This window comes from Tyto alba, unplaced genomic scaffold (assembly GCF_018691265.1).
Source record: "Tyto alba isolate M040663 unplaced genomic scaffold, T.alba_DEE_v4.0 Super-Scaffold_40, whole genome shotgun sequence".
Lineage (NCBI taxonomy): Eukaryota > Metazoa > Chordata > Aves > Strigiformes > Tytonidae > Tyto > Tyto alba.
Window position 1 is genome coordinate 29,204,331 of NW_024881316.1, and position 23,612 is coordinate 29,227,942.

The 23,612-nt window shown below is 38.0% G+C and overlaps 2 protein-coding genes across 3 annotated transcripts in view; one reads left to right on the forward strand and one right to left on the reverse strand.

The window, feature by feature from the left end:
- Window positions 1-23,519, forward strand: ACP1 (acid phosphatase 1). 2 transcript variants are annotated; one of them, XM_033009831.2, is made up of 6 exons: window positions 1-248; window positions 11,197-11,270; window positions 11,551-11,664; window positions 16,052-16,113; window positions 18,390-18,495; window positions 19,025-23,519. In XM_033009831.2, the coding sequence occupies exons 1-6, from the start codon at window positions 206-208 to the stop codon at window positions 19,100-19,102; spliced, it is 477 nt and encodes a 158-aa protein (XP_032865722.1). In that variant the 5' UTR covers window positions 1-205; the 3' UTR covers window positions 19,103-23,519. The 2 variants fall into 2 exon arrangements, with proteins under 2 accessions (XP_032865722.1, XP_032865721.1); XM_033009830.2 differs by lacking the exon at window positions 11,551-11,664 and adding an exon at window positions 11,382-11,495 and having other exon boundaries at window positions 12-248.
- Window positions 23,044-23,612, reverse strand: part of ALKAL2 (ALK and LTK ligand 2) — a 15,197-nt gene continuing 14,628 nt past the window's right edge. The window contains exon 7 of the mRNA XM_042802947.1: window positions 23,044-23,142. The gene's annotated coding sequence lies outside the window, so the exon portion shown is untranslated. The remainder of the gene's footprint in view (window positions 23,143-23,612) is intronic.

The following is a 23,612-nucleotide window of genomic DNA, read 5'->3' on the forward strand; positions in this document are numbered from 1 at the left end:
CTCCCTCCCCACCCGTGCGTACACTTGTGTTTGGGAGAGTTCTAGAGTTCATCCCCTTTTTTTCATTTTTTTTTTTTTCTTCCTTAAATCGGGCAAAAAATGTAGCCGGCTGTAATGGCTGGTGCCGTAAAGCGAGCCGCAGGCGGCGCGACAGCCGGGAAGGTCCCCTCCGCGCGGGTGGTTCGCGGGCCGACCCCGAGGAAAGATGGCGGCCGGGGAGGTGAAGTCGGTCCTCTTCGTGTGCCTGGGTGAGCCGGGCGCGGGGAGTAGGCGGCCCTCCTCCGGTCCTTCCCCCCTCGCTCGTCGGTCAGGGGCAGCGGGGAGGGCGTGAGGGGGCGCGGTGATGCGAGGGCCGCTGCCGGGGGTTGGGGGGGATGTCAGCCTGCCTGGAGAGGCGGCCACCCGCCGAGAAGGGAGTCGGAAAGCAGTCTCCATCTCCTTCCCCTCTGTCGTTGTGATAGGTGGGAGGAATCGGTGGGAAACAACGCGTGAAATCCGGTGTTGGCAAAGGCAAGGTTACGTGTGGGGGAGAGCGGCGCCTCAGGACGCGTGAACCGACGTGTGCTCGGGGTGGAACTGGGCTGCTCAAGAGCAGCGCGGAGCGGTGGCTGGGAACCGCTTTCTGGAGGGGGCTGCTCGGTGCTCGGCTTCTGGAACAGCGGGGAGGGAGCGGAGAGGCCGCCAGCAAGCGTCTCGGTGCAGCCTGGGCGCAGGCGGTGCGCTCTCCTCAGCACCAGGCGTTGGAAAGGGAGAGAAAACGGTGGCGAGAGTGGCTGAAGTTAATGGAGCAGCCTCTGTAGGAAGAGGGGAAAATATGTTAGGCCTTGAAGTAAGAAAAAAAACTTGGTGGAGTTGGAGGCGATTTCAGTCTATGAAATTATGGCCATCACGAAAATGAGTGAAAAGAGTAAGAATTTTTTGAAGGGCTACCTAAATGAAAAACTAGGGTTTTTTTTTGTTTGTTTGAAAAGATATTCTCTAAGTTGTGATTCTCATGTCATCAGAAGGCATAGAAAACAGAAGTGTAAGTGGGATCAGAAAGGATTTTGTTGCTTTCCTGAAGCTTAAGACAATTGATTACTGATAAGCAAGATGAACTTCTGCATCTTCACAACCAACAAATTGCAAACCTCAGTACATGGATTACAGAGACATGCCTCATTTTGCACATGTTTTCTCTGAACATCTGCTTCTGCTTCCTTTTGGGGATAACAAGCTAAATAACTCTTTGATCTGATCTAGGAGGGCTTTTAACATTATCTGCTTCCTAGCCCTTATAATCTTACCTATGTGCTGAGAGTTAATCCCTGTGAATCTCTGGCATTTTGCCAGTTTTGTTACAAAACCATTGGTTTGCTTGCCCTTTTTTTTTTTTTTTTCCCACTATCTGCTTTTCTGTTGTAATAGGAGAAATGCAGATTAATTGAACAGCGAACCAAGAGTTTAGTTTTGTGAAATAGTTCTGATGTTCATCTTAGAGTAAAATCAGCCCTTAATAATAATTTAGCAAAAACATTCTTCGGTAAGGGATAATCAGTTGCTGTATGTTTGGGAGCCAGTAGCCTAGATAAAAATTTTTGTATAAGAACATCAAACTAATCTGCATCCTTCTTTCCAAATGCTATGTTCTAAAGGCAGTTGTAATGTTCACAAAACAATTCGTACATATGGGTCCATAAGCTCACGATGGTGGTTTGCACTGTAACAAGTTCCTAATCCAGTTGGGTCTCTGAGGAACTGTTATTAGTGGAAGATTTAGGTATGGAGTGAAATTATGAATATTAAGCTTGAGGAAAAGGTAGACAAGTCAGGACTGATGTTAATGGGATAGATTTATTTTTTTTTTTAACAGATGTTGTAAACATCTTTTAAATTTCCTCTTCTGTGTTACTGGGTTATAAAAAATAAGCATAATGGTATGTGGCATGTGACATAAAATCTAATTTACATGACAAGCACTTCTTTTTTCCAGTCAAATATATACTCTACACAGTTAAGTTTTGAAGGCAGCTTGTTTCTTCTTCCTGCTTTAAGTTTGTTTAATTTTTTTTGTTAGTCTTGAAGAGTGATACTTATGCCTTAATAGATTTTTTTTTCCTCCTAAATTTTATTATAAATAATATCTGTGGTTATTGCTGAAAAGAGTACTAAACAGATTTCTACATTATTTTGAAAGAAACCTATTACTGAAATAGCCGTTGGCTGTGTTCTTTGTTTGTAATGAGATATGCAGATGTTAATTACACAACAAAATACAATCTAGTTAACGTGCGTAACTACGTTAATGATAAGGGTTCCTCATCAGTGGGAAATAAATTAAGCACCCAGCAACATATATAATTATAGTATATGAAAAGACACTGGGAAATATTTTTTTTCATTTAAGGCAAAGAAATAAATACAATTGGAAGTGAACTAAAATGCAGTTTGCTCTTTTTACACTGACGTAGCTCATCTAATTAATGGTTGAGCTCCAGAAAGGAGCTTAATATGATGCTGTGTTACATAAGTCAGCCTCTTTCTCTCTGATGACTTGTCCACTATAACATAACAAGCTGCATGAGCATCTTAAACTTGGCACTGGATTCTTGATCTCCTCCATGGGTGGAGGAATAGTTGTAAGACAGGTGAACAGTGAGCAAAGTGGGTTTGACTGAGTCCTCAGAAAATAGATGCTTGTTGTGAGTATTGCCATCAGAGATCTAGACTGCATAAAATAATTTCTAAAATGACAAATCATTTACTGGTTATGAGGAAATTAGGTTACAGTTACAGAGAGATTTGAGTTGCCTAGTTCAACTGTCACAGTCCATTATATGCATTTAGATACAGGCAAATACTGACGTCATCTACCTGGACTTGTGCAAAGCATCTGATGCTGTCCCACACGCCATTCTTACCTCTAAATTGGAGAGACATCAGTTTGACAGATGGACCACTCAGTGGATAAGGACTTGGCTGGATGGTCACACTCAGAGGGTTGCAGTCAACGGCTCGATGTCCAAATGGAGAGCAGTGACGAGTGGCATTCCTCTGGGGTCGGTAGTGGGACCAGTGCTGTTTAAGATCTTTGTTGTGCACACACACTCAATCCCACTGTCCACCCTCACAAAGTTTGCCAACAAAACCAAGCTGTGTAGTGTGGTTGACATGGTGGAGGGAAGGGATGCCATCCAGAGGGACCTAGACAGGCTTGAGAGGTGGGCCTGCACGAACCTCATGAAGTTCAACAAGGCCAGTTGCAAGGTACTGCATATGGGTTGGGGCAATCCCAAGCACAAATACAGGCTGGGCGATAAATGGATTGAGAGCAGCCCTGCAGAGAAGGACTTGGGGCTATTAGTGGATGGAAAACTGACTATGAGCCAGCAATGTGCGTTCGCAGCCCAAAAAGCCAACTGTGTCCTGGGCTGCATCAAGAGAAGTAAGGCCAGCAGGTCATGGGAGGTGATCCTCCCCTTCTACTCTTCTCTGCTGAGACCCTACCTGGAGTACTGTGTCCAGCTCTGGGGCTCCCAACATAAGGAGGACATAAACATGCTCGAGCAGGTCCAGAGGAGACCACGAAGATGGTCAGGGGACTGGAGCACCTCCCCTGTGAGGAAAGGCTGAGAGTTGGGGGTGTTCAGCCTGGAGGAGAGAAGGCTCCAGGGAGACCTTATAGCGGCCTTCTAGTGCTTAAATGGGGCTACAGGAAAGATGGAGAGGGACTCTTTATCGGGGAGGATAGGGATAGAACAAACGGTAACAGCTTTTTAGATATAAGGAAGAAGTTCTTTACTGTGAGGGTGGTGAGACACAGGAACAGGTTGCCCAGAGAGGTTGTGGCTGCCCCCTCCCTGGAAGTGTTCAAGGCCAGATTGGAAGGGGCTTTGAGCAACCTGACCTAGTGGAAGGTGTCCCTGCCCATGGCAGGGGGGTTGGAACTATGTGATCTTTAAGGTCCCTTCCAACCCAAATTATTCTATGATTCTATGAAATACAGGGTTTCACGGGACAAGTTGCCATTTATACCTGCGAAATGGGAAAGCAGTAGGTTGGATAAAACATTGAAGTCTTCATGGAAAACAGCTGCTGTAATGAGGGTTCTTAGCAAGCTGACTGTCCTGGGTTTGAGTGAGTGGTGGAGTTTTTTTTGGTGGCAGGGGAGGGGGCAACAGAGGCGGCCTCCTGTGAGAAGCTTCTTGAAGCTCCCCCAGCTCCAAGTCAGCTCCACCTCTGCACCGAAACTGAGCCAATGAGCTGTGCCTCTGTGATAATGTATTTAAGAAGGGACGTGGTGGGGAGGAGTTGTGGCAGTTGCGTGAGCACAAAGGTCAGTGGAGGAATGGAGGAAGAACAGAGGGGGGACATGTGCTGGAGCAGAGACCCCCCTGTATCCTGTGGTGAGATGGCAGGGCAGCCCCCCCCTGCCACCCATGAAGATCTGCGGTGGAGCAGACACTGATTTATGGCCTGTGTTTTTTCACCTGGGTGATCAAGGTGCTGTGCCCGAAGAAGGCCAGGGTCTTATGGGAAAAGGTAGCCCCGCTGCTGTAATTCAGTGCTGGGAGGATTGCAGCATGCGGGGGAGTCCCACGCCGGAGCAGCTCGGGAAGGGCTGCAGCCATGGGAGGGAATCCAGTCAGGGGAAGTTAGTGACCCATGACGGAGCAGTGTGGGGAACGCTGTGGCCAGTGGGAGGAACTCATGTCAGAGAAAGTTTGTGGAGGACTGTCTCCTGTGAGAGGGGGACCACGATGGAGCAGGAGGAATAAGTTCCAGAAGCTGTCCCCACTGAAGATGGAAGAAGCGGCAGCACTGACTGCACCCCCCATTCCCTGCCCCTGCGCTACTGGGGGAGGAGGTAGAGATATCGGGAGCAGAGCTGAGCTCGGGAAGAAGGGAGGGGTGGGGGGCAAGTTGTTTCCAAGATGTGGCAATGAGGAAATTAGGTTACACTGTCCTACTCTGTTAAGTGTTGTTAGTGTCTGTAATAAATGTACGTTCTTTTTTTTTCTTCCCCTAACGAGTTCTGCCTTTTGCTTGTGACCATAAACGGTGTTTTTTTTTTTTTTCCCCATTGTAGTTCTATCTCAAACCCCAAGCCTGGCTCATCTGTCCCTTCTTATTGCTGGAAGAGAAGGGAGAGAGAGTGGCTGCGTGGTGGTTGGCTGCCAACCAGGCTCAAACAACAACACTAAGAAAAAGAAATAGTGCCATTTTTTGGATAAAGAAGGGAATGTTAGATAAATATAAGGAAAATACCTTTCTTCTGTGCAGCATTGGTAAGGTAGCTGAAAGAATACAATGCCTTATTTAATCTATGTTTCAAAATGATGCAGAAGTAGTATAGAATTAAAAGCATGGTTGTAAAAGTGATCTTGGAAGAGAAGATTAGAGATGTATGCTTAAAAAATGTTAAGAGTGTGATTGTTGTGAGTAGGTGCTTATATGCTGAAAATTTATTTCTACTGGGGAACCTTTAGGTTGTTGAGAAAAGCATAATGTTCCTGTAGTTAATAACTCAGTATAATTTTCACTGTCAGTGTTCAAGGCCAGGCTGGATGGGGCTTTGAGAAATCTGGTCTAGTGGAAGGTGTCCCTGCCCATGGCAGGGGGGTTGGGACTGGGTGATCTTTAAGGTCCCTTCCAACCCAAACCAACCATTTTGTGGTTCTGTAATCTTCCTTCAGGGAAATATTTTAAGAATGTGAATGTTCAGCTAATTTGCTGATGGTTTGACTACCGTGAGTCCTGGCAAGTCATATTGCTACTGACATTGATTACATCAACTAAGCCTTGACTGCCTAGGGACTTTGAAACCTAATGTTCCTGTAGACATCCCTATTCAGATCTTGAGCCAAAAATAAATTCTGCTTAGAATACGCATAGCTCATATTCAGCTTCTGAGAGAAATCCCACTGTGTGTTGGTAGTGGCAGGGGGATGTATGGAAGTTAGCTGATGTAATTTAGGTAGCTATATACTTAGGTATATGGCATTTCATATGTAGCAAGAGTGTAAGCATTCAGTAAAATTGACTGTGAATGGAAAGGTCAGGGAATCTGGTTGAAAATCAGAGCCTTGAATGGTTCCTTACAAAACTAGTTGAATACCGAGTGTGACAAGATAGATTTAACTGGAGAGAACTAGGACTCATGATGAAATTGAGACAGTAGAGTGAGTAGTAGGTTTTAAATGCTTGCTTATGAAGGGGACCTGATGGATGATGCAAATGGTACTGGGAAGCATTATTAAAGTCACTCAGATGAACTGCATGGAAAGATAAATAGAGTTAAAAGCAGGTTTTTAAATGTGGGAGAATGAAAGCTAAGACAAAGAGTTACAAACAGCAGACAGAAAAATGAAGAAGGGAAAAGCATTTTTTTTTTTTTGCATTTTGGGAAGGTCTGAAAGAGTTAGAGCATTGAAGTAACAGTGAAGATACAAAAACTATTAAGAGAATAGATGATTAGATCAGCACTATCTAGAGATGAACTACAGCCCTGAGCATGGAATGGATCCAAGTTGTCTTTCCTGTCAGTAGAAGCAATGCTTCCATTTCTGTAGGGGAATGGGTCAGAGATCAGTGCAGAGACTGGAATAGGAACTCGAAAAATTAAGCATTGGCTTGGATAACTATCAGTGGAGTCTTTGTTCCTGGAAAATGAGTGAGAAAGCATGACTTCATGAAATTGATCAACAAATGGTTCTAGTACTGATTCTGTGTTTGAAATGTAAGTCTCTTATCCTTGAATCATCATATTTGGAGATGTTTTTAGGATTTATTTCAATGGGCAGACTCTGTCTGAGTACTTTGGGTACTAGTTTTCTGTGATTGAAAATGTCACTACAACTTAGAGCTTGAAATTAAAAAAATGAAGGGAGAAAATGGAGATTAAGAGAATTTTAATACTGTTATCTTCTTCATAAAAAGAGCACAATCAGATCAGTCAGAAATGCAACAGAGGTAAATGTATCATCAGAGGAGGATAATTAGCAAGGATAAGGTGTAGGATAACATTTAAGGGAAATATTGTTCAAGTCCAAGGAGGAAGGTAATCTCCCTATGAATCTTTTCCCAAATATGGCTGTCAATCTATAATTTAGGAAATACTGTGCCTTTGTGAGGAACCTTAACAAAGCTTGGAAAGACAGAGGTGGGATGCAAAACTGGATATGAAACGGATAGAAATTATGGTGGGAAAGGGATGATGCCTGGAAAACAGGGATTGAAGGTTGCCTATGTCAGCGAGATAAGATAGGGCTTTACATTAATAGTGAGATGAATACCAGTCATGAGTAGTAGCATGGGTAAATAGAGTTGGTTAGAGTGAAAATAAAACTGTAGAGTATGTGGAGAAAAGAGCTTCTATTAAGTCAGTTCTGGGATTCTGTCCATAGTCCCCAGGAATAGACGTGGATGGTGATTGCAGTTCCATAGTAGTGTTAATACCTCTGGTGTGTCTTCATGGAAGACATTTAATTTTTAAGTTGCTAACTACATTACGTGTTTGTTTCAGAAAATAATATAACTGCAGTTTATAGTTACTGCTAGAAGTGGTAGTTAATGTATTTAATCAGTCAGTGATCATGGTGCTTTTCATGATGATATTTGATATCGTCAAAGATGATATTTATGACAATTATTTTTAGTAGTGGGCAGGTTATAGAAGAGTGAAAATTTGGATCAAGCCATTCAATCCAGGTAATGCAGAAGGTTAATCAAATAGAAAAAAGCTATGAAGGATTTCTTTCAAAAGTACCATTTTGAATATCTGGGAGCTAGTTAATGAACAGTATTAATCATTGTTTATTCCTGAAATTTTGAATGTGAAACTTACTGTTTATGCACAGTTGTGTGGGATCATTCATACGGAGGAGAAATATTGTACAGGAAGAAGTGGATGGCCTCGACAGCTGGTGTAATGGAAACAGAATTTAATAGTTTAGAAAGAAGATTTAAAAGTCACCTGTTTAAAACAACAAAGAAAGAGAGGGAATGGACAAATTAGAAGTAGGGGATTATGAGCTCAAATTTGATACTCATGAAAGAGTCAAATGTGATTGCAGAAGTTATCTGGGGTTATTTTCAAAAAAGCAAAGTAAATATTTTAGAGTTTTTTTTTTTTTCTTTTCTAAAACAAATTGATAAAAACTTTTCCTGCATTGTAGTATGTGGTTTTATTCGTTGGTATTCAAGAAAAATAAATTCAAATTAGAACAAGTACAGAGTTGGCTTAACTGGAGTGATTAGATCAGGTTTAGTTAATTTCATGAGGAGGCTGAGAGCACAGCTATGCTTGACAAGGATTCTGTATCTGTTGAAGGAATGAAACATTTTTAAGATAGAATGTGATGTTAACCAAGATCAGATGAGCATAGACTTGCAAGAATAAATATTAAGTGGGAATTGGAGGGTTTCAGGCTACCACAGGAAATGAGTATCTGGAGTAGCCTTTTCAGATGATGCTTTCTAAAAGAGAGTTTGATGTGTTTGTAGAGAAGTGATGCTGTATATGCCTGTGATATCAAAGGATTAGGCTCATTGGTTTTGAAGGTTCTTTTCTGTCTTACGCTGTATGTTACCATGTTCTCTCTGTTTCCTATTAACATTGTATTGATAATGCTTAACTCAATTAGTGAGATTATTTTTTTATTTATTACTATTATTATTTAATGTTTTTATAATTAGTAAGTGCTAACCTGTTTTCTCATTTACTTTGTAAGTAAAAACAACTTTTTCTTGCTTTATTTTTCTTCTAAGACTGATTTAGTGTCTCTGCTTGGCATAAACTAGTTCAAACAGCGCAAATAGCATACTTTCTCCTGGAAGATCTACTGCCATCAGAACTGACTTAATGTTTCAGCAAGATCAGTTTCTCAATGGTTAGCCATTTCCTTTTGCCCATTTAGTGATTTGATGTTCTCTAAAACTTTTGACAGCAAATTTGTATTGTGTCAGGGGTTCGTTTCCCACTTTGGTGTTTTTTTGTGTGTGTTTTTGTTGTTTGTTTTGTTGTTTGTTTGTTTTTTTTTAATAGTTGGCATGATTGTCATCAAGTTATTAAATGCCTAGGTCATAGCATCTTAGCAGTGAAGGATCTACCATGATATTTTGTATAGACATGAAAATGAAGCTAAGTGCCTGACCTGAAAATTCCTTTTTGCTGCTGGAAATTTAGCTTTCTTCATGGGCATTTCAACTTTTACTAGCTGAGATTTGGAAAGAATTTAATCAGTTGTAAAAGAGTGATTTATTTAAAGGTATAGAATTGAGTGTTACCATTTGTGATATTTTATACTTACCTGCTCAAAAGCCAGGGATGAGCAAAGTCATTCATTCTCTTTGAATGAAAGTGAAGATTTGTTTGTATGATTTATTGTGCCTCTGGGTGACATACCAAATATTATGAATATCCATGTAGTTAGTCAGAATTTCTGAAGGATGAAAAGGTAGAAGGAGTTAAAGTAATAGTAGAATAGACCTTTTATTGTTGAGGCATTTAGTTCTTTTTCAAAGAATATGTATTTTTGCATGCATGTTTGAGAGGTCTATGTTAGATGGTTGACTTTGCTCCATTGCTGAAGCTGTAGCTAAAATGCTGTAGATTCATTATTTCTAGTTTTTAATAGGGCACTGTTTCATTGCTGAAATAGGTTCTTATTGACAGTAAGGTCAGGTCAAGTGGCTAGTGTAATTGGAGGCCATTGGAAGGGAAGACAGATTACATATTTATATAATTAAGTACCTTAACTGTTTGTTGGCCGATTGACGACAGCACTTCAGCTTTGCCATCAGTTATGTTTTGTTCCTAATCCTTCATATTTTTGACCAAAAATACTTCGGAAGATGTATTTTCCTGAGGTGTTTTTAGAGCTTGTGCAATTGATTTCTTTTGGAGGGTTTTGGAATTGGTATGTGGAAGCTGCTCTTGACGAGGGTTCAGTTTGACCTGGGTTACTTCACTTCAGTGGTCAGGACTGTTTCTGCTACAGGTTGTTCAGCCATTTTGCTGTGTTGGTTCCACAGTGGTGGTAGGTGTGTTTTGGAATTGTCCGAAAGTTTTTCTTAACGGGAAGGTAGTAATGTGAATACTTCAGGCAAGTATTCATGATTCTACACTGAAGCATTAGTTGAAATGTGCCAGTGTGTAGGAAGATTTGAAGATAAAGACGATTTGCTGCCATTTAAATTCTGTAATTTTGCTGGGTCCTCTGTGATCACAGATTATTTGTGGAGGAGAAGAAAAGAGCAATGTGCTTACACACTATTCCTCCTTTTTATTTTAATGTTATATCCTTTCATATAGAAACATGCATTTCAAGAGACTGATGGATAGTATAGAATCATAGAATGGTTTGGGTGGGAAGAGACCTACAAAGATCATCTAGTCCAACCCCCCTGCCATGGACAGGGACACCTTCCACTAGGTCAGGTTGCTCAAAGCCCCGTCCAACCTGGCCTTGAACACTTCCAATGATGGGGCAGCCACAACTTCTCTGGGTAACTTGTTCCAGTGTCTCACCACCCACATCGTAAACAAATTTTTTCCTTAGGTCCAATATAATTCTCCTCTCTTTCACTTGAAACTGTTGCCCCTTGTCCTGTCACTACAGCCCCCTTATATCTAGAAAGGCCAGAGTAAGATCTCTCTAGTCCTCCTCTACTCCGGGTTGTACAGCCCCAGTTCTCATTCAGAGGTGTTCCAGCCCTGTGACCATTTTTGTGGCCCTCCTCCAGACCTGCTTCAACAGGTCCATGTCTTTCCTGCGCTGAGGACCCCAGAGCTGGACATAGTACTCCTAATAGAGTCTCACCAGAGCAGAGTAGAGGGGCAGAATCACTTCCCTCGACCTGCTGGTCATGCTTCTTTTGATGAAGCCCAGGGTATGATTTGGCTTTTTGGCTGTAAGTGCACGCTGCTGGCTCATACCTGATTTTTCATCTACTGGTACCCCCAAATCTGTCTCCCCAGGGCTCCTCTCAGTCTGTTCATCTCACAGTCTGTATTCATACTGGAGATTGCCTTAACCCAGATGCAGGACTCTGGGTTTCCACACTTGCAGAATCCTTTGGGTTATAATAACATAAGCAGTCTTCTTTCTATGTAAATAAAAATCTTTAATCTGATCTACACTGACAAATCCACACAATCACTGATTTTTTGTTTTTAGTCATCTGAAATGTCACTTTAATCTCTTGTTTCTATAGGAAACATTTGTCGGTCTCCAATAGCTGAAGCAGTTTTTAGAAAACTTGTAACTGATGAAAACGTTGAAAATAAGGTAAGCTATTAATTTCTGTTATTGCCTAAGAAAGAACTGTCTTGTAGCCAGTTAGTATAAATATAATCACTGAGAAAGGAAAAATAAAAATATAAATTTGTTTTTCTATAGTGGAGGATAGACAGTGCAGCGACATCTGCCTATGAAATAGGAAGCCCTCCTGACTATCGGGGACAGAGTTGCATGAAGAAGCATGGCATTACCATGAATCATATTGCCAGGCAGGTACTGTACTTTAATTTTCCTTAAATATGTGTATGTATTTGTTTTGTTGTTACAGTGGATGACAGACAGTGCTGCTGTTTCAGACTGGAACGTGGGGCGCTCCCCAGATGCAAGGGCTTTAAGCTGTCTAAGAAATCATGGCATTGAGACAGCACATAAAGCACGACAGGTAGAAGAGAGTATATTTTTTTTTTCTTATTCATACCCATGCTTTGTTTAGCCCTAACCATTACAATCACAGAAGTCATTTGACCGATGCATGGTTAAGCAACAAGTAATAAATACTATGTTCAGTTTCTCAAAGGACTCCTGAGTGGCCTAACTATTCTAGTTGAGGTTAGTGAGCTTCCTGTTACTAAGCTTCTTTGAAAGTATAAGTAGGAAGCGCTGGAGCAGTTTCTTCATTATAGAAAAATTCTGCCTTCAAATGTTTAGTATTTGGGGCATTTTTCTGGAACGTTTTTTAAATAATTTTTAAAAATTGACTTACTCTAGTAATCTGTGATGCTTCTTTCAGCAAGGAATTGTACTTTTATTTAGCAGGTCCAAAAAGAAGTAGAATACTTGTTCACCCATCACAAAAAGCTTCTGCTCTTGCATGTAGATCTTTTAAAAAATTTAGAGTGCTAAATTAGAATGAGGGCACTCAAACCCAAGATTAGTAGCACGGCTGATGGTAACTTCAGAGGAAAATGTAGCCTTGAAGCATTCTTAAGTCAAAGACAGGTTTGTCACTTTGTGAAATCTTCTAAGTTGTACCAAAACTCATCTCAATTTTCATTAACAAAAGAATGTGTGTTTCCATGCTGCATTCTAGCAGCATGAGAGATCGGAAATAAATGTGTCTGCATCTATTTAAATCATTCAGACACTCAAATAAATGCACATAATTTACTTCAGTTAACTGATCTCTGGATAGAAGATATTCCTTTAGGGCTTGACCTTACTTAGCTTGAGTTTATGTCACTAGTTCTTGTACTGACAGAAAGATCAAGTAGTCTTGTTATTATCTTCCACTTCTGTTCCCTTCAGAATTTTACTAGACCTTACTGAGGTCATATTTACTTTCTTTACTTTCAAAGACTACATGTTTAGTTTTCTAACTTTTTAAAATAAATTCCCTCAATTAGTCAGTTGCCCTCTGTTGACCTCTGCTGATGCTAACCTCCATTATATAAGATGACAAACAGGATTGAGCACAACATCACTTCAGATTTTCAATGTTTTACTCTAATTACTACAAAAAGTCTGTGTGATCTTTTCCTGTTAAATGTTCTGGATTTACTATTTATCAGTGCTTACAAACAGCATTATTTATTATACAAGCTAAATGGTACTGAAACTAATCAGTGTTTCAGTCACAGTAGTATAACACGTTTGTATTCTTAAAAGGTTAAGCCCTGGAAACTTGAGACTGTTCTTGCATATTATTAAAGTGTTTTTTGAGGAGTTAAACTAAAGCAAAGCATCCAAAACCAGTTGATCCTCTTCCGTGGAACAAATCTATATATCCTCCTTTGGCAGAGAGGGAATGAGAAAACTTCAATTAAGACATTTGTTTATACATTCTGGCAAATGAAGAAATTTTTAAAGCAGAAGAGCCTGAAATGTTACATATATAGAGGGAGAGAAGAGTGAGATAATAAAATGAAAGACTAACAGGATGAAAATTTGTCTAAAATATCCCCATGTAAGCAGTTTCTTTTCAAACTACAGGTAATTTCATTTTGCACTGATGTTAACTATGTAACTCCAATACTTTTTTTTTTTTTTTTCCAAACTTCTGTTAAATGGCCTCTCCTGATTCTCTAAACTGGGGACCTGATATAGTCTTGTAGTACTTTGGAAGGAGAGGGACTCAACAGTGTAGAATAGGACTTTCCGAGTGGCCAGGTTAGTACAAAGTGTATTTGCTTCGTTATTAAAGACAAACTCAAGGATAGAATTTTGTGTGTGACTTCTTTCACAACAGATTAAGAAAGATTTAATCCAGAAGCTGTAGAAAAAGAGAGGAAGGATTTATTTTGTCTTGCCTTCAAAATACTGTCATAATATGACTACCTCATGCAATTATCCTCTTCACTCCTGTGGAAGACTCTTACCCACCCAGTGAAAGGCGCTTTCTTTCATGTTATTTTGTGCATAATTATGATAATAATGGATTGTATCTTTTTTACTCAAAACTGACATAAATGCTACAATAATGATTTATGTAAAAATAATAAATTGGTTACGTCCTACCATCATATACAGTGATTGTTTAAGTGAATTTTAAGTGAAAAGTGAAGTATAAAAATAAATGTGTATGTTTATATGTAAAAATAAAGAGTTTGGTAACATTTTAATTGATGGTAGGTTGCTGTTCATTTATGTACCCTTTGAAATTCTCTGAGCTCTTAGTCTTCATGCACAAAGTCGCTTTTATTCATGCTGAGGCCAAAATTGATTTCTCTATGACTCACACCGTGCATTTGCCTTAAATATGAAATTGAGATTAGAGGAAGGTTGTATTTAAGCACTGTTTCACAACTGGAGAATTTTGAGGACTACTGCCTCTTTTTGATTTTTAGACAGAGAAAAGGCGATTTCCTTTCTGTAAACAAAGGGAATTTTTTGACAAATAAATTGGAATGATGATGTGTTTCTCCATTGGTGGTCTTTAATAATGGTTATGTGCTTTTTAAAAATGTAAAGTCTGAGTAGTTCCACCCAAAGTTGACTACTTGAGCTTTCTGCTACTCTTCTCAAAATGTACATAAATTTTTATGTCTTCAATTTCTTCCCCCAAAATACTAGTTTTCACAGTTTTGAGGAGGATCTTCAGATCACTGGAATTTGCTCAATTAAACATTTTGTATCTGATATTACTGTAGGGCTTAAGAGCATGACCCAACCAGTGATCCTGTTTTTAGGGCTGCATTTGCAACTTTGTTAGTGCTGGCTCATAGGGTAGTAACTGTCAAATTGTTAAGTGTACATAGAGTGTGGGAAGCGTGGCAAGTGTGTTTTTCCTTTCCGCTGCTTTTTATTCTTATGTATGTCTGTAATACAAAGAAATCTATGCCCCACGTATTTTCATAGGGGACAGTGTTTAGCTGTGTAGAGCAATCAGAAGCAGCTTATAGAGGTACTGCTTAAAGTTGCCAGGAAAACAGAGCTATTTCCACTGCAAAAATATTTTCATAGGTCAAAGGCACTGCATGAATACAGCAAATATTTTTACAGTGAAAATAAACAAGTCTGCATTAGTTTTCACCATTAACCCCTTCTTTCCAAATGCTTCCCCCACCTTACCCCTTTAATTCTCCTTGTGTGGAATTTACAGCTTTAGTCTGGTGATCTTTTCTGTAGGTCTTACTCCCTGTCATGAGAGCTTAATCAGTATCTATTTGCATTTTGCACGAAAAATAATTATTTTTTCCATCTATTTTTTTTCAACACGTAAATAATTTTTACAAGTTAAAACTCTGACTTGGAGGATAATGTGTTTTGCCTTTTTGTCTGTTCATGTGCTTACTTACTTCTCTAGCCCATCCTTCCCAGAGACACCTGCCAGAAAAACATGTTCTGAACAAACTTTCCAAGTTTCTTGGTTGTGATACTACATGTAGGACTATGTGTAAAATGCAGTCTTGATGTGAACTTATTATAGATTTTATTGCATTTATTCATCCTCATTATGGACACTTGATTCAGATATCTTATATTAGCATACTGTGCATTGTGGGCATGGTCTGAGAAGATTTTACCCTAACGTAAGGCTAAAATGTACACTAAAAATATAATTACACTGGTAAAAATCCACACTATCCTTACTCCAATACAGATAACATCAGTACTTAAGTTAGTGGTTTATCTGCAATGTTTGCCTACCTGACTCTGAACTTGGATCTCTGAATTTAGTTAATATTCATGTTTAGGAGTCAGTAAGCTACAGCAAAGAAAAGGAACAGATGGTATGATGGTAGGAAGATATACAGTAGATCCCAGATTTTTTCACATCATACTGTAAATTTTGTGAACTTACATGGCCTAAAATACTGTGAATACATTTGTTTTATGAGACTGTAGCTCATACCATCATACTTCAGCTTTGAATTTCACCTGGTGTCGTCTTCTGGTAGTGACAATTCTCTAGAAGTACTGCAACTGGTTCCAGGTTACCAACATTTTTGTTTTCCTATCAAGAAAGTAATTTGTCTAATTCTTATTGAATGGTTTCCATGCCTGGAAACCTCCTTTAATTTTAGCAATTGGAAAGCTGTAGAAATGTCACTTGTTCTAAGTTGATGCATGAGATGTTTTTAAAGAAAGTATTGGTAAAATATCTAACTTGCTTTTTTTGTGGAAAACTTGCAGAAATGGATAAATAATCATGTCGGACTATATTTAAAATGCCTTTACTTATTGTAAAAGTTGATGAAGGTACACAGTTTTGTTCTTCCCACCTGTGTCTCTTTTAATAAATCAGAACTACAAAATTTGAAAATACTTTTTTCCCCCTTTTTATAAATCAAACACAGTTTGTAGGCTAAATCACATATTTTTAATTCTAGGTTACTAAAGATGATTTCCAGACCTTTGACTATATACTTTGTATGGATGAGAGCAATCTAAGGTAATGTATGAAGAAATTGAACAAATTCATGTAGATTACTTGTGTTGATGTCTTATAAGCCACTTTGAGGACAAATGTCACGTTTTACTGCTTAGCTTGTCTTGGAGTATTTTTGGTTTTGTTTTGTTGTTTTTTTTTTTTTTTTGTATGTGTGTGTGAATGATGGATTCTTCACTTCTAATAAGTTTAACGAGCTAGGAGACAATAGTTTATTTTTTTGATACGTACTGCTCTGATTATGGACATGGAAATTTTGTATACTTTGTGCTATAGATGTGCAGCTGATGCCTGTATAGTTAAGAATGAGGACATACTGTTTTGATCAGTGTGATCTGTTTTTCTAATTGTATGGGATCTAAAAGACACTGCGGAAACTTGGAAGGCATTAAATGTGGTATGGGTTTTTTTATTTTTTTAATAGAAATAGTGAGCTCTGAAATAAGTAAGGTTGTGAACTGGGGAGAATCTTGTTTGCTACTGTTTAGCCATGTTCTAATTAAGTGGATATTTGAGGCAATTTATGCTTTAGAAAGATTTGGTGAAGTAGCTGTCTAGTGTGAAAATTTGGATATCATTAGCAAAATTTCTACTTAATTACATACATATTGATGATTTGGGTTAAAAGGCTGAGCTTTAATAAACTACAAGTGCTTGTAAGGACTATTGTAAAATTAGTTCAAAAAAGCTAAACAAAACCCACCCAAAACACCTCAACCAACAGCAAAACAGAACTAAAATAAACCCCTAGTAGTAGCATGAAAAAACTTTTAGAAGCAGCACCACCTAACTGAAATAAGTATCATTCTGTTGAATTTTCTAGAATGTGTTGAATGACCTCTTTTACACAGATTGCACTTGGCTTGATTACATCATGTCAGGCAAAGACATGGCAAGGCTTACTTTTATTTTCACTTGAATTCGTAAATGGAAACTTCCTTCTGTATTAACGATGTATATGATATGAACTGTAGAGCATAAGAAACATCACAACTATAATAGGGTTATTGCTACTGCTACATTTAAGTTTTACTTTAAACCCCGTTCAACCGTGTTCCTTGGAAATGCCTATTCAAAGCACTAGGAGGGCAGGCTGATTCCGGGTGTTGTTGGAGTGCCTGGTATATCAGAAAAGGAAGATTTGGGACATCCCTTTTCCTTTGTACCAGAGCCACCCGGCCCTCTCCTGTTCATTAAGTGCTATGCCAAAAGCTTTGAAGGAAATGGTTAGAAATTTTTTAAATAATAAAAGGCTAGACAATTTATTGAAAATTTTTAAATGCAATCAATAACTTCTCAGTTGATAGAGGAGTCCTGATTTTTCTTCAAGGAAAAGCAGGATTGTGCTCTCACTGCTATTTCTAAACTATCTGCAATTAATTTCTTAATCAGAATTAATTAATAATTGGAATTTAATTTCTTAAAGCTTACTATGCTTATGACTAAGTACTTACAGGGGTTTTTGTCTTTTTTAATGCTGCATAAGTAAAATGTTGATTTGAGATGTATAATAATATTAAAAGAATGTAATATGTTCTGGCTGTTCAGCATTGTGAATATCATAGTAACGAGCTGCTTTTAATCTGAAGATGATGAGAGGTACATTTTAACTGCATTTGGGATAACGGACAGACATTTGTAGGTAGACGGGGAAAATACCATCTCAAAACTAGTATGTTTTATCAATGGGAGGTAATATAGAAGAAAGAATGTGACAACTGATGAAATGTTCTAGTATGTCAAAGAGAAGACAGGTCTTGCTCACCGATTTACCATTTTCTGTTAACTGAATGTGGTAGGACTTCACGAGCTAGAGGTAGTATTGAGAGAACTTGAAGCATACCAATTTAAAACACTGGTTTTGAACAGATGGGAGCAGCTTACTCAGACTTCTGGAAAAATACCTAGATAATTTCTGTTATTTTTGTTCATTACAAGCTAAAGGTGGATATTGAAAGCACTAAATAATTGATTTGAGGAAGGAGTTGATGAACTTACTGTTACAAAATTCTTTTAAGCATTAGGTCAAGTGCCCGGCTGCTTGTTTACGCTCTGAATTAAGTTTATGTATGTCCCCTCCATACTCAATTAAAAAAAAAAAACAACCCACACAACAAGAAACAGTCAAAAACAAGCAGCAGCATAGGGAGTCTACTGAATCGACTGAGTCCAGATGCATATTATTTTCCAGTGTTCTCTAGAAATGGTCATGAGCATCACATGCTGATGCCAAATAAGTTCTGAAGAAAAATGAGAAAATTTTATTTTATCTTTTACAGAGATCTGAAGAGGAAAGGCAACCAAGTTAAAGACTGCAAGGCCAAAATTGAACTACTTGGAACTTATGATCCACAGAAACAACTTATTATTGAAGATCCATACTATGTATGTGTAAGAAGTTCTTTGGGTGGCTTGATTAAAAATTATGTATGTATAGTATATAATCTTCCCAGATCCCAGAGTTGACATATGATATATAATCTGATGTTACACAAAGCCAAGTGTGAACATATTTTTTTTTAAATGACTTAACAAAACAATATAAATTATTGGGATAGGAAACAAAAACATGTCTTTATGCTTATAACAATTAGTTAAATAATGGAATGCACCTATATTTTCAATATGAGGTGAAGCCCTGATTGGTCAGCCTCCTTGCAAAAAGGATGTAATCAAGGAAGATAGAGACAAAGACATGGACACAGATGATCAAATTTGTTGAATAATACCAGCGAAAAGCAACCAATTAGATTGAGTCATCAGTTTAGGAAAGAGAAGTGGATGAAGATACAGTAGGGTTCTATAAAATCTTGGTATCATGGGAAAAGGTGAATAAGGAATTGCTATTCATTACCCAAGAAGTAGAGAATATCAAATGCTATTCTTACATTCATCTTCCTCTGTTCTTTTCTAGGGAAACGAAAAGGACTTTGAAACTGTTTACGAGCAATGTGTTAGATGCTGTAAAGCATTTTTGGAGAAGTCTCATTAGTACTTCACCATCGTATTTCTAAAGGAAAATAAATAGTTGTTCCTGAATTATGTAAGGTTTACTTGATTGATGTATTTAAATTGTAAAATTATGCCTCAGTTGGTTCAAAACCTTTTCACGTTAATTTTATATTTTAGCTTTTCTGTCATCTAGCTAGAAAATATAGAAAAGGTTTAATTGGATTAGATGATCAACCATTTTATCACACATCAATGTAATAATTAAGTATATTACTCAAAATAAATTTATCTGTAAACTCTTCCAGTGCTTTCTCACAAGCACTGCAAAAGTAAAGTCTTACTTCTTCATGTGCTGTACTAGCTAAACTGAGGTCTCCTCATTGTGCCCTTAGTTAATTTAAATCACCTTTCAATGGGAGTCTGCGAGATAATAGTTCTTGTATGATAACTTAGGTGTGTCATCCTAGTATCGTTAGACAGACTTTGGCCTGAAGCTGTTTCATATTGAGCCTGCTAGATGAAAAGAACCGCCCTCCGGCAGACATTGCTCTTAGCGCTATTTCAAAGCTTAGGCAAGCAAAACCTCTGGGTTTTTTTATTAGTTTAAATGCTCAGTAATTCAAAGAAGAAGTAATTTTTGTTCTGGTACGTTCCTATCAGCTGTTGGACAATATTTGCAGTTTTACTCAGGAGAATGGATAGCCTGTCAAAAGTGTTCTCTGAAAGTACAGTTCAACCTGAAGACAGTCCATCTGTAATGTAATATAAAGTTAACAGAAGGCCAGTAAGTAGAAGATTCTGCTCTTGGACAAAAATTGAATGCTTTTTAAAAATACATGCCTGTCTGTCTGAACATCACCTTTCATTTCTGCCATAGAAACATAAATGTACTGAGATCAGTAATATAACTGGTACCATGATAATTTTCCTATTTTGAATAATATCAACGTTGGCATCATCACTTTATCTCTAAAACTGGATCTGTAAAACTTCCTTTCTTACTATTTATCCTTGGTTTTGCCTCTGTCTGCCTTCCAGACTACTAGAGTAGCCTCTGTATTTGTCACCCACTCTGCCTTCTGGGAGAGGGATGCATTTCGATAGAGAATCCTAGGGGGGGAAGAATCCTGGTGCCACTCTGTGTGTGCTGCAGCCTGCACAAAGGGGATTAAGTTTCCTGGGACTCTTGCTGTAGAACAGATGTGTTTGTGTTAGTGAAGTTTCCATGTTGTGCTAAAACTTCAATCAGACAGAAAACTTAAGAACCTGCTTACAAAAAGGCAAGTGGTAGATGGAACAGTTAATAGGTGTTTCACATCGGGGACAAAGAGTAATAGATACAATATTTCAGGTCAGATCAAGCGCTGACTCAATAAATTTTTTTTCTCCATTTCTTTCATGAATGCTTTGACAAAATAAATGAGGGAAAATGATGAGCAGTTAGGGACAAACCATCTTAAATGTGGTTTTATGCACAGACCTCAGAAGTGGAAGTATTTAGGCATAATCTGCCAGAATGAACATTGAAAATATTTCAGTGAAAATAAAGTAACTCTGAAGATTGAGAACATGATGGTTTGTGCTTTCCCATTCATGGCCGAATAGGAATTGAACCTACAGCTTCCTACATATGAAAGTTAGGATTTACAAGTCTTAAATCTTTATCTTTGAGATGCTTGGGTAACAGAAAGGAGATAAAAGGGTATGGTTGTTTACCTTTACTAGACTTAGGAGTCTTCCTGTATAGTGATACTAAATCAAAACTGTTTGTGTTAAATTGCGTTGAGATTTTAAAAGTTTCAGCCTTGAGGTATATTTTCAGCAAGTAATCTATTGGCTAAATCATTCACTGTCTCTACCAGAAGGAAAAAGCTGATTGATTGATTTATTTTATCCGTAGTGGGTTTCTTTTGGAGGAGGGGAAGGAGAGCAGCATTGTATTTTAAAAGAATTTGTAGAATACAGAATAGGAATTGCCTTCAGGGAGGACAGTTGCACAGTACCATTATTTGGGTTCCAAGAAAAACAGTAAATATAGGATTAATACACAAATCATGTTTCATACATATGACTAAGCTCTTACAGGTTTAAAATACCACTCATGAAAAATGTACTCTTCAATGAAAAAATACAGAACTGACTCCTTCTCCCTCTCCCCCACCACAGCTTGTTTTAGTTTATGGTAGTAAGCTTATACCTAAGACCTACATTAAAAAAATCTGCTATAGTATAGTTGTATCTTCTGTCAAAGCATGCTGACTTCTGCTAAATCTAGAGAAAACTTCCATGGGATTAATTTATTTATATTCAATTATTAAGTCATTAAATAAATTACTGTTTTACAGGGAAATTTTCTAGAAAGTTTTTATTTAACCAGATTTCAGGTGTCCTACTACAAAAAGAAAGATTTATACTAGTTTAAGCTCCCATGTCAAGTAATATGCTGTGATCTGATTTCAGTCAGTGGAACCATAGAGAAGCACAGAGTTCCACCCACATTTACTGCAAAGGAGCAGCTAAGTGAATCCTATAGTAGTAGATTCCTTCAACTACCATTTTTTTGGTATGCATGTATTACTTCCATTGAGAAATGAAACTTTAGCACTTGGTGATCACTGAAAGCAAATGTAAAATATGTAATTCTCCCTTACTAAATACAGCCATGTTCTAGGATGGGATTTTGTACTTATGCCATTTTTTTTTCTAAAGAGCTAGATCCTGAAGGCTCTTAAGTGTGAATTTCAAGAATCCCAGCTCCTAGCTATTTCTCAGGGTGGGGAGGATTGTGTTTCATTTTGGTTTTACATTTTGTGGTTTGAATTGAGGATAAAATGGAAGCTAAATGCCAGTATTAAGACGAAAGTACCTGAGGTTCATCTACAGATACCGCATAGAAAATTTTCTTCCTGTTTGAGCCATTTTATTATGACAACTAGATTTAGTATCTGATTTAAGGAAGAAAGAGAAATGTGTATCAGAGCTTCTTGAGTAAGTGTTCACTGACTCCTTAAAAATTTAACAATACTAAAATGATTTATTGGACATTTACTGATTATATTGCTTTGCGCTATCATAAATAGATTGCAGATTTTGTTTTGACAAACAAACAAAACCCAAGCAAACAAAAAACCCAAAACAACTGTTTGTCATAAAAAAGATTGATTTATAATGCTGTGGAGAATTGGGGCAGCCCTGTGGTCATGGGCATTTTGTGGGATTGGAACACACAGATCTGTCCATCCTCACAAATCCATAGAGAGGGTCCAAATTACTGGACTACTCGGAGGTGGACATACCTTTCTTTCCAGTGAATGTTACTGGAAAGAGGTTTAAGTGTGGATAAATGATAGTAGCTACCAGACAATAGCTTGTTTATATGTATTCAGTGAACAGAAAGGAAACTGAGAAAAACTTAATACCAAACACTTTATTACGCTTATTATTTACAGTATTTACATATTGCACGTTCGCTGGAATGTTTTATACATTTATTATATAAAGTAAATTAATGGCAGCTTGTGTTAGTGTACAAAATCCATGCTCCACTGTCCCAAAAAATATGTCTACTTGGAATTATGTTCCCATTTGTCATGCAATTTGTACTCCTAGGGTACAATGTGACCCCAGTGCAAGTCTGTTTTAACCAGACTTTTAAAAAAATTGCATGAACATGAAGGATATCAAGTGACCACAACTACTGTGGAGCAGATCTTTAGTAGTTCTAGATATACAAACAAACATTCCTTAAAATTGTAGAATTAAGCAATAGAACATCAATTTTCTTGGTGAAATATTTGTGTTAACATAATTTTTGGCAGCATTACACGTCAGTTGTAAAGTGTGTTTTTTAAGTACGGAGCATTAAGTACTACTGGCAGTTATACTACTGTAAAGAATGTCAATCTGTTGACAACATACAAAACACATGTTAAAAGAATTATGGGAAGTAGTCTGTCAATCTGCAAAAATAAATCTCTTGTTCACAATGGAATATGTTATAAAGGTAGTAAGTTCTATTTCCCTGTTGGTTTCCAAGGCACTTCTCTTGGTTCTTGGTGTTTCTTTTCATGGTAATAACATCTGGTGGATTAAAAGAAAGAAGAAAATTGCCTTTCATCATTTTTATACTCACATGTGTTTAAGAATGTATTTATAATATTGAAAATGGTAAATAAAACGGGAGGATTCAGTAATAATTTTAGAAAGCTCCAATGGTGCATTTCGAATTTAGCTCAGTTTAGTTCCTATCAGCCTGACTGATAAATTACTGTTTTATTTGTTAATCAAGGCTGAAATTTTGGAAAAGAGTGCCTTTTTGTGCTGGTTCATTTTAGGTAGACAGATTTGGAAAATACAGTTCTACCTATTTAAAACGTGCTTAAAGGTGTGTTTATCCTGTTTCTGAGTGCAGCTGTGAAGTCAAAAAGTTAATAAACCTCAGGATAGTATTAACAGATTGCAAGTTTCTGTCTTAATGTCTCGGTGTCGGGAAGCTGTTGATACGATGTCCAATAATACAAATCTGTCAAGGTTAGGTTTGAAGGATCTGG

Coding starts and splice junctions, on each gene's coding strand:
- ACP1 (XM_033009831.2), top strand. CDS start 206: ATGGCGGCCGGGGAGGTGAAGTCGGTCCTCTTCGTGTGCCTGG. Junction 11,271..11,550: donor ATGAAAACGTTGAAAATAAG/GTAAGCTATTAA, acceptor TTGTTGTTACAG/TGGATGACAGACAGTGCTGC. Junction 11,665..16,051: donor CAGCACATAAAGCACGACAG/GTAGAAGAGAGT, acceptor TTTTAATTCTAG/GTTACTAAAGATGATTTCCA.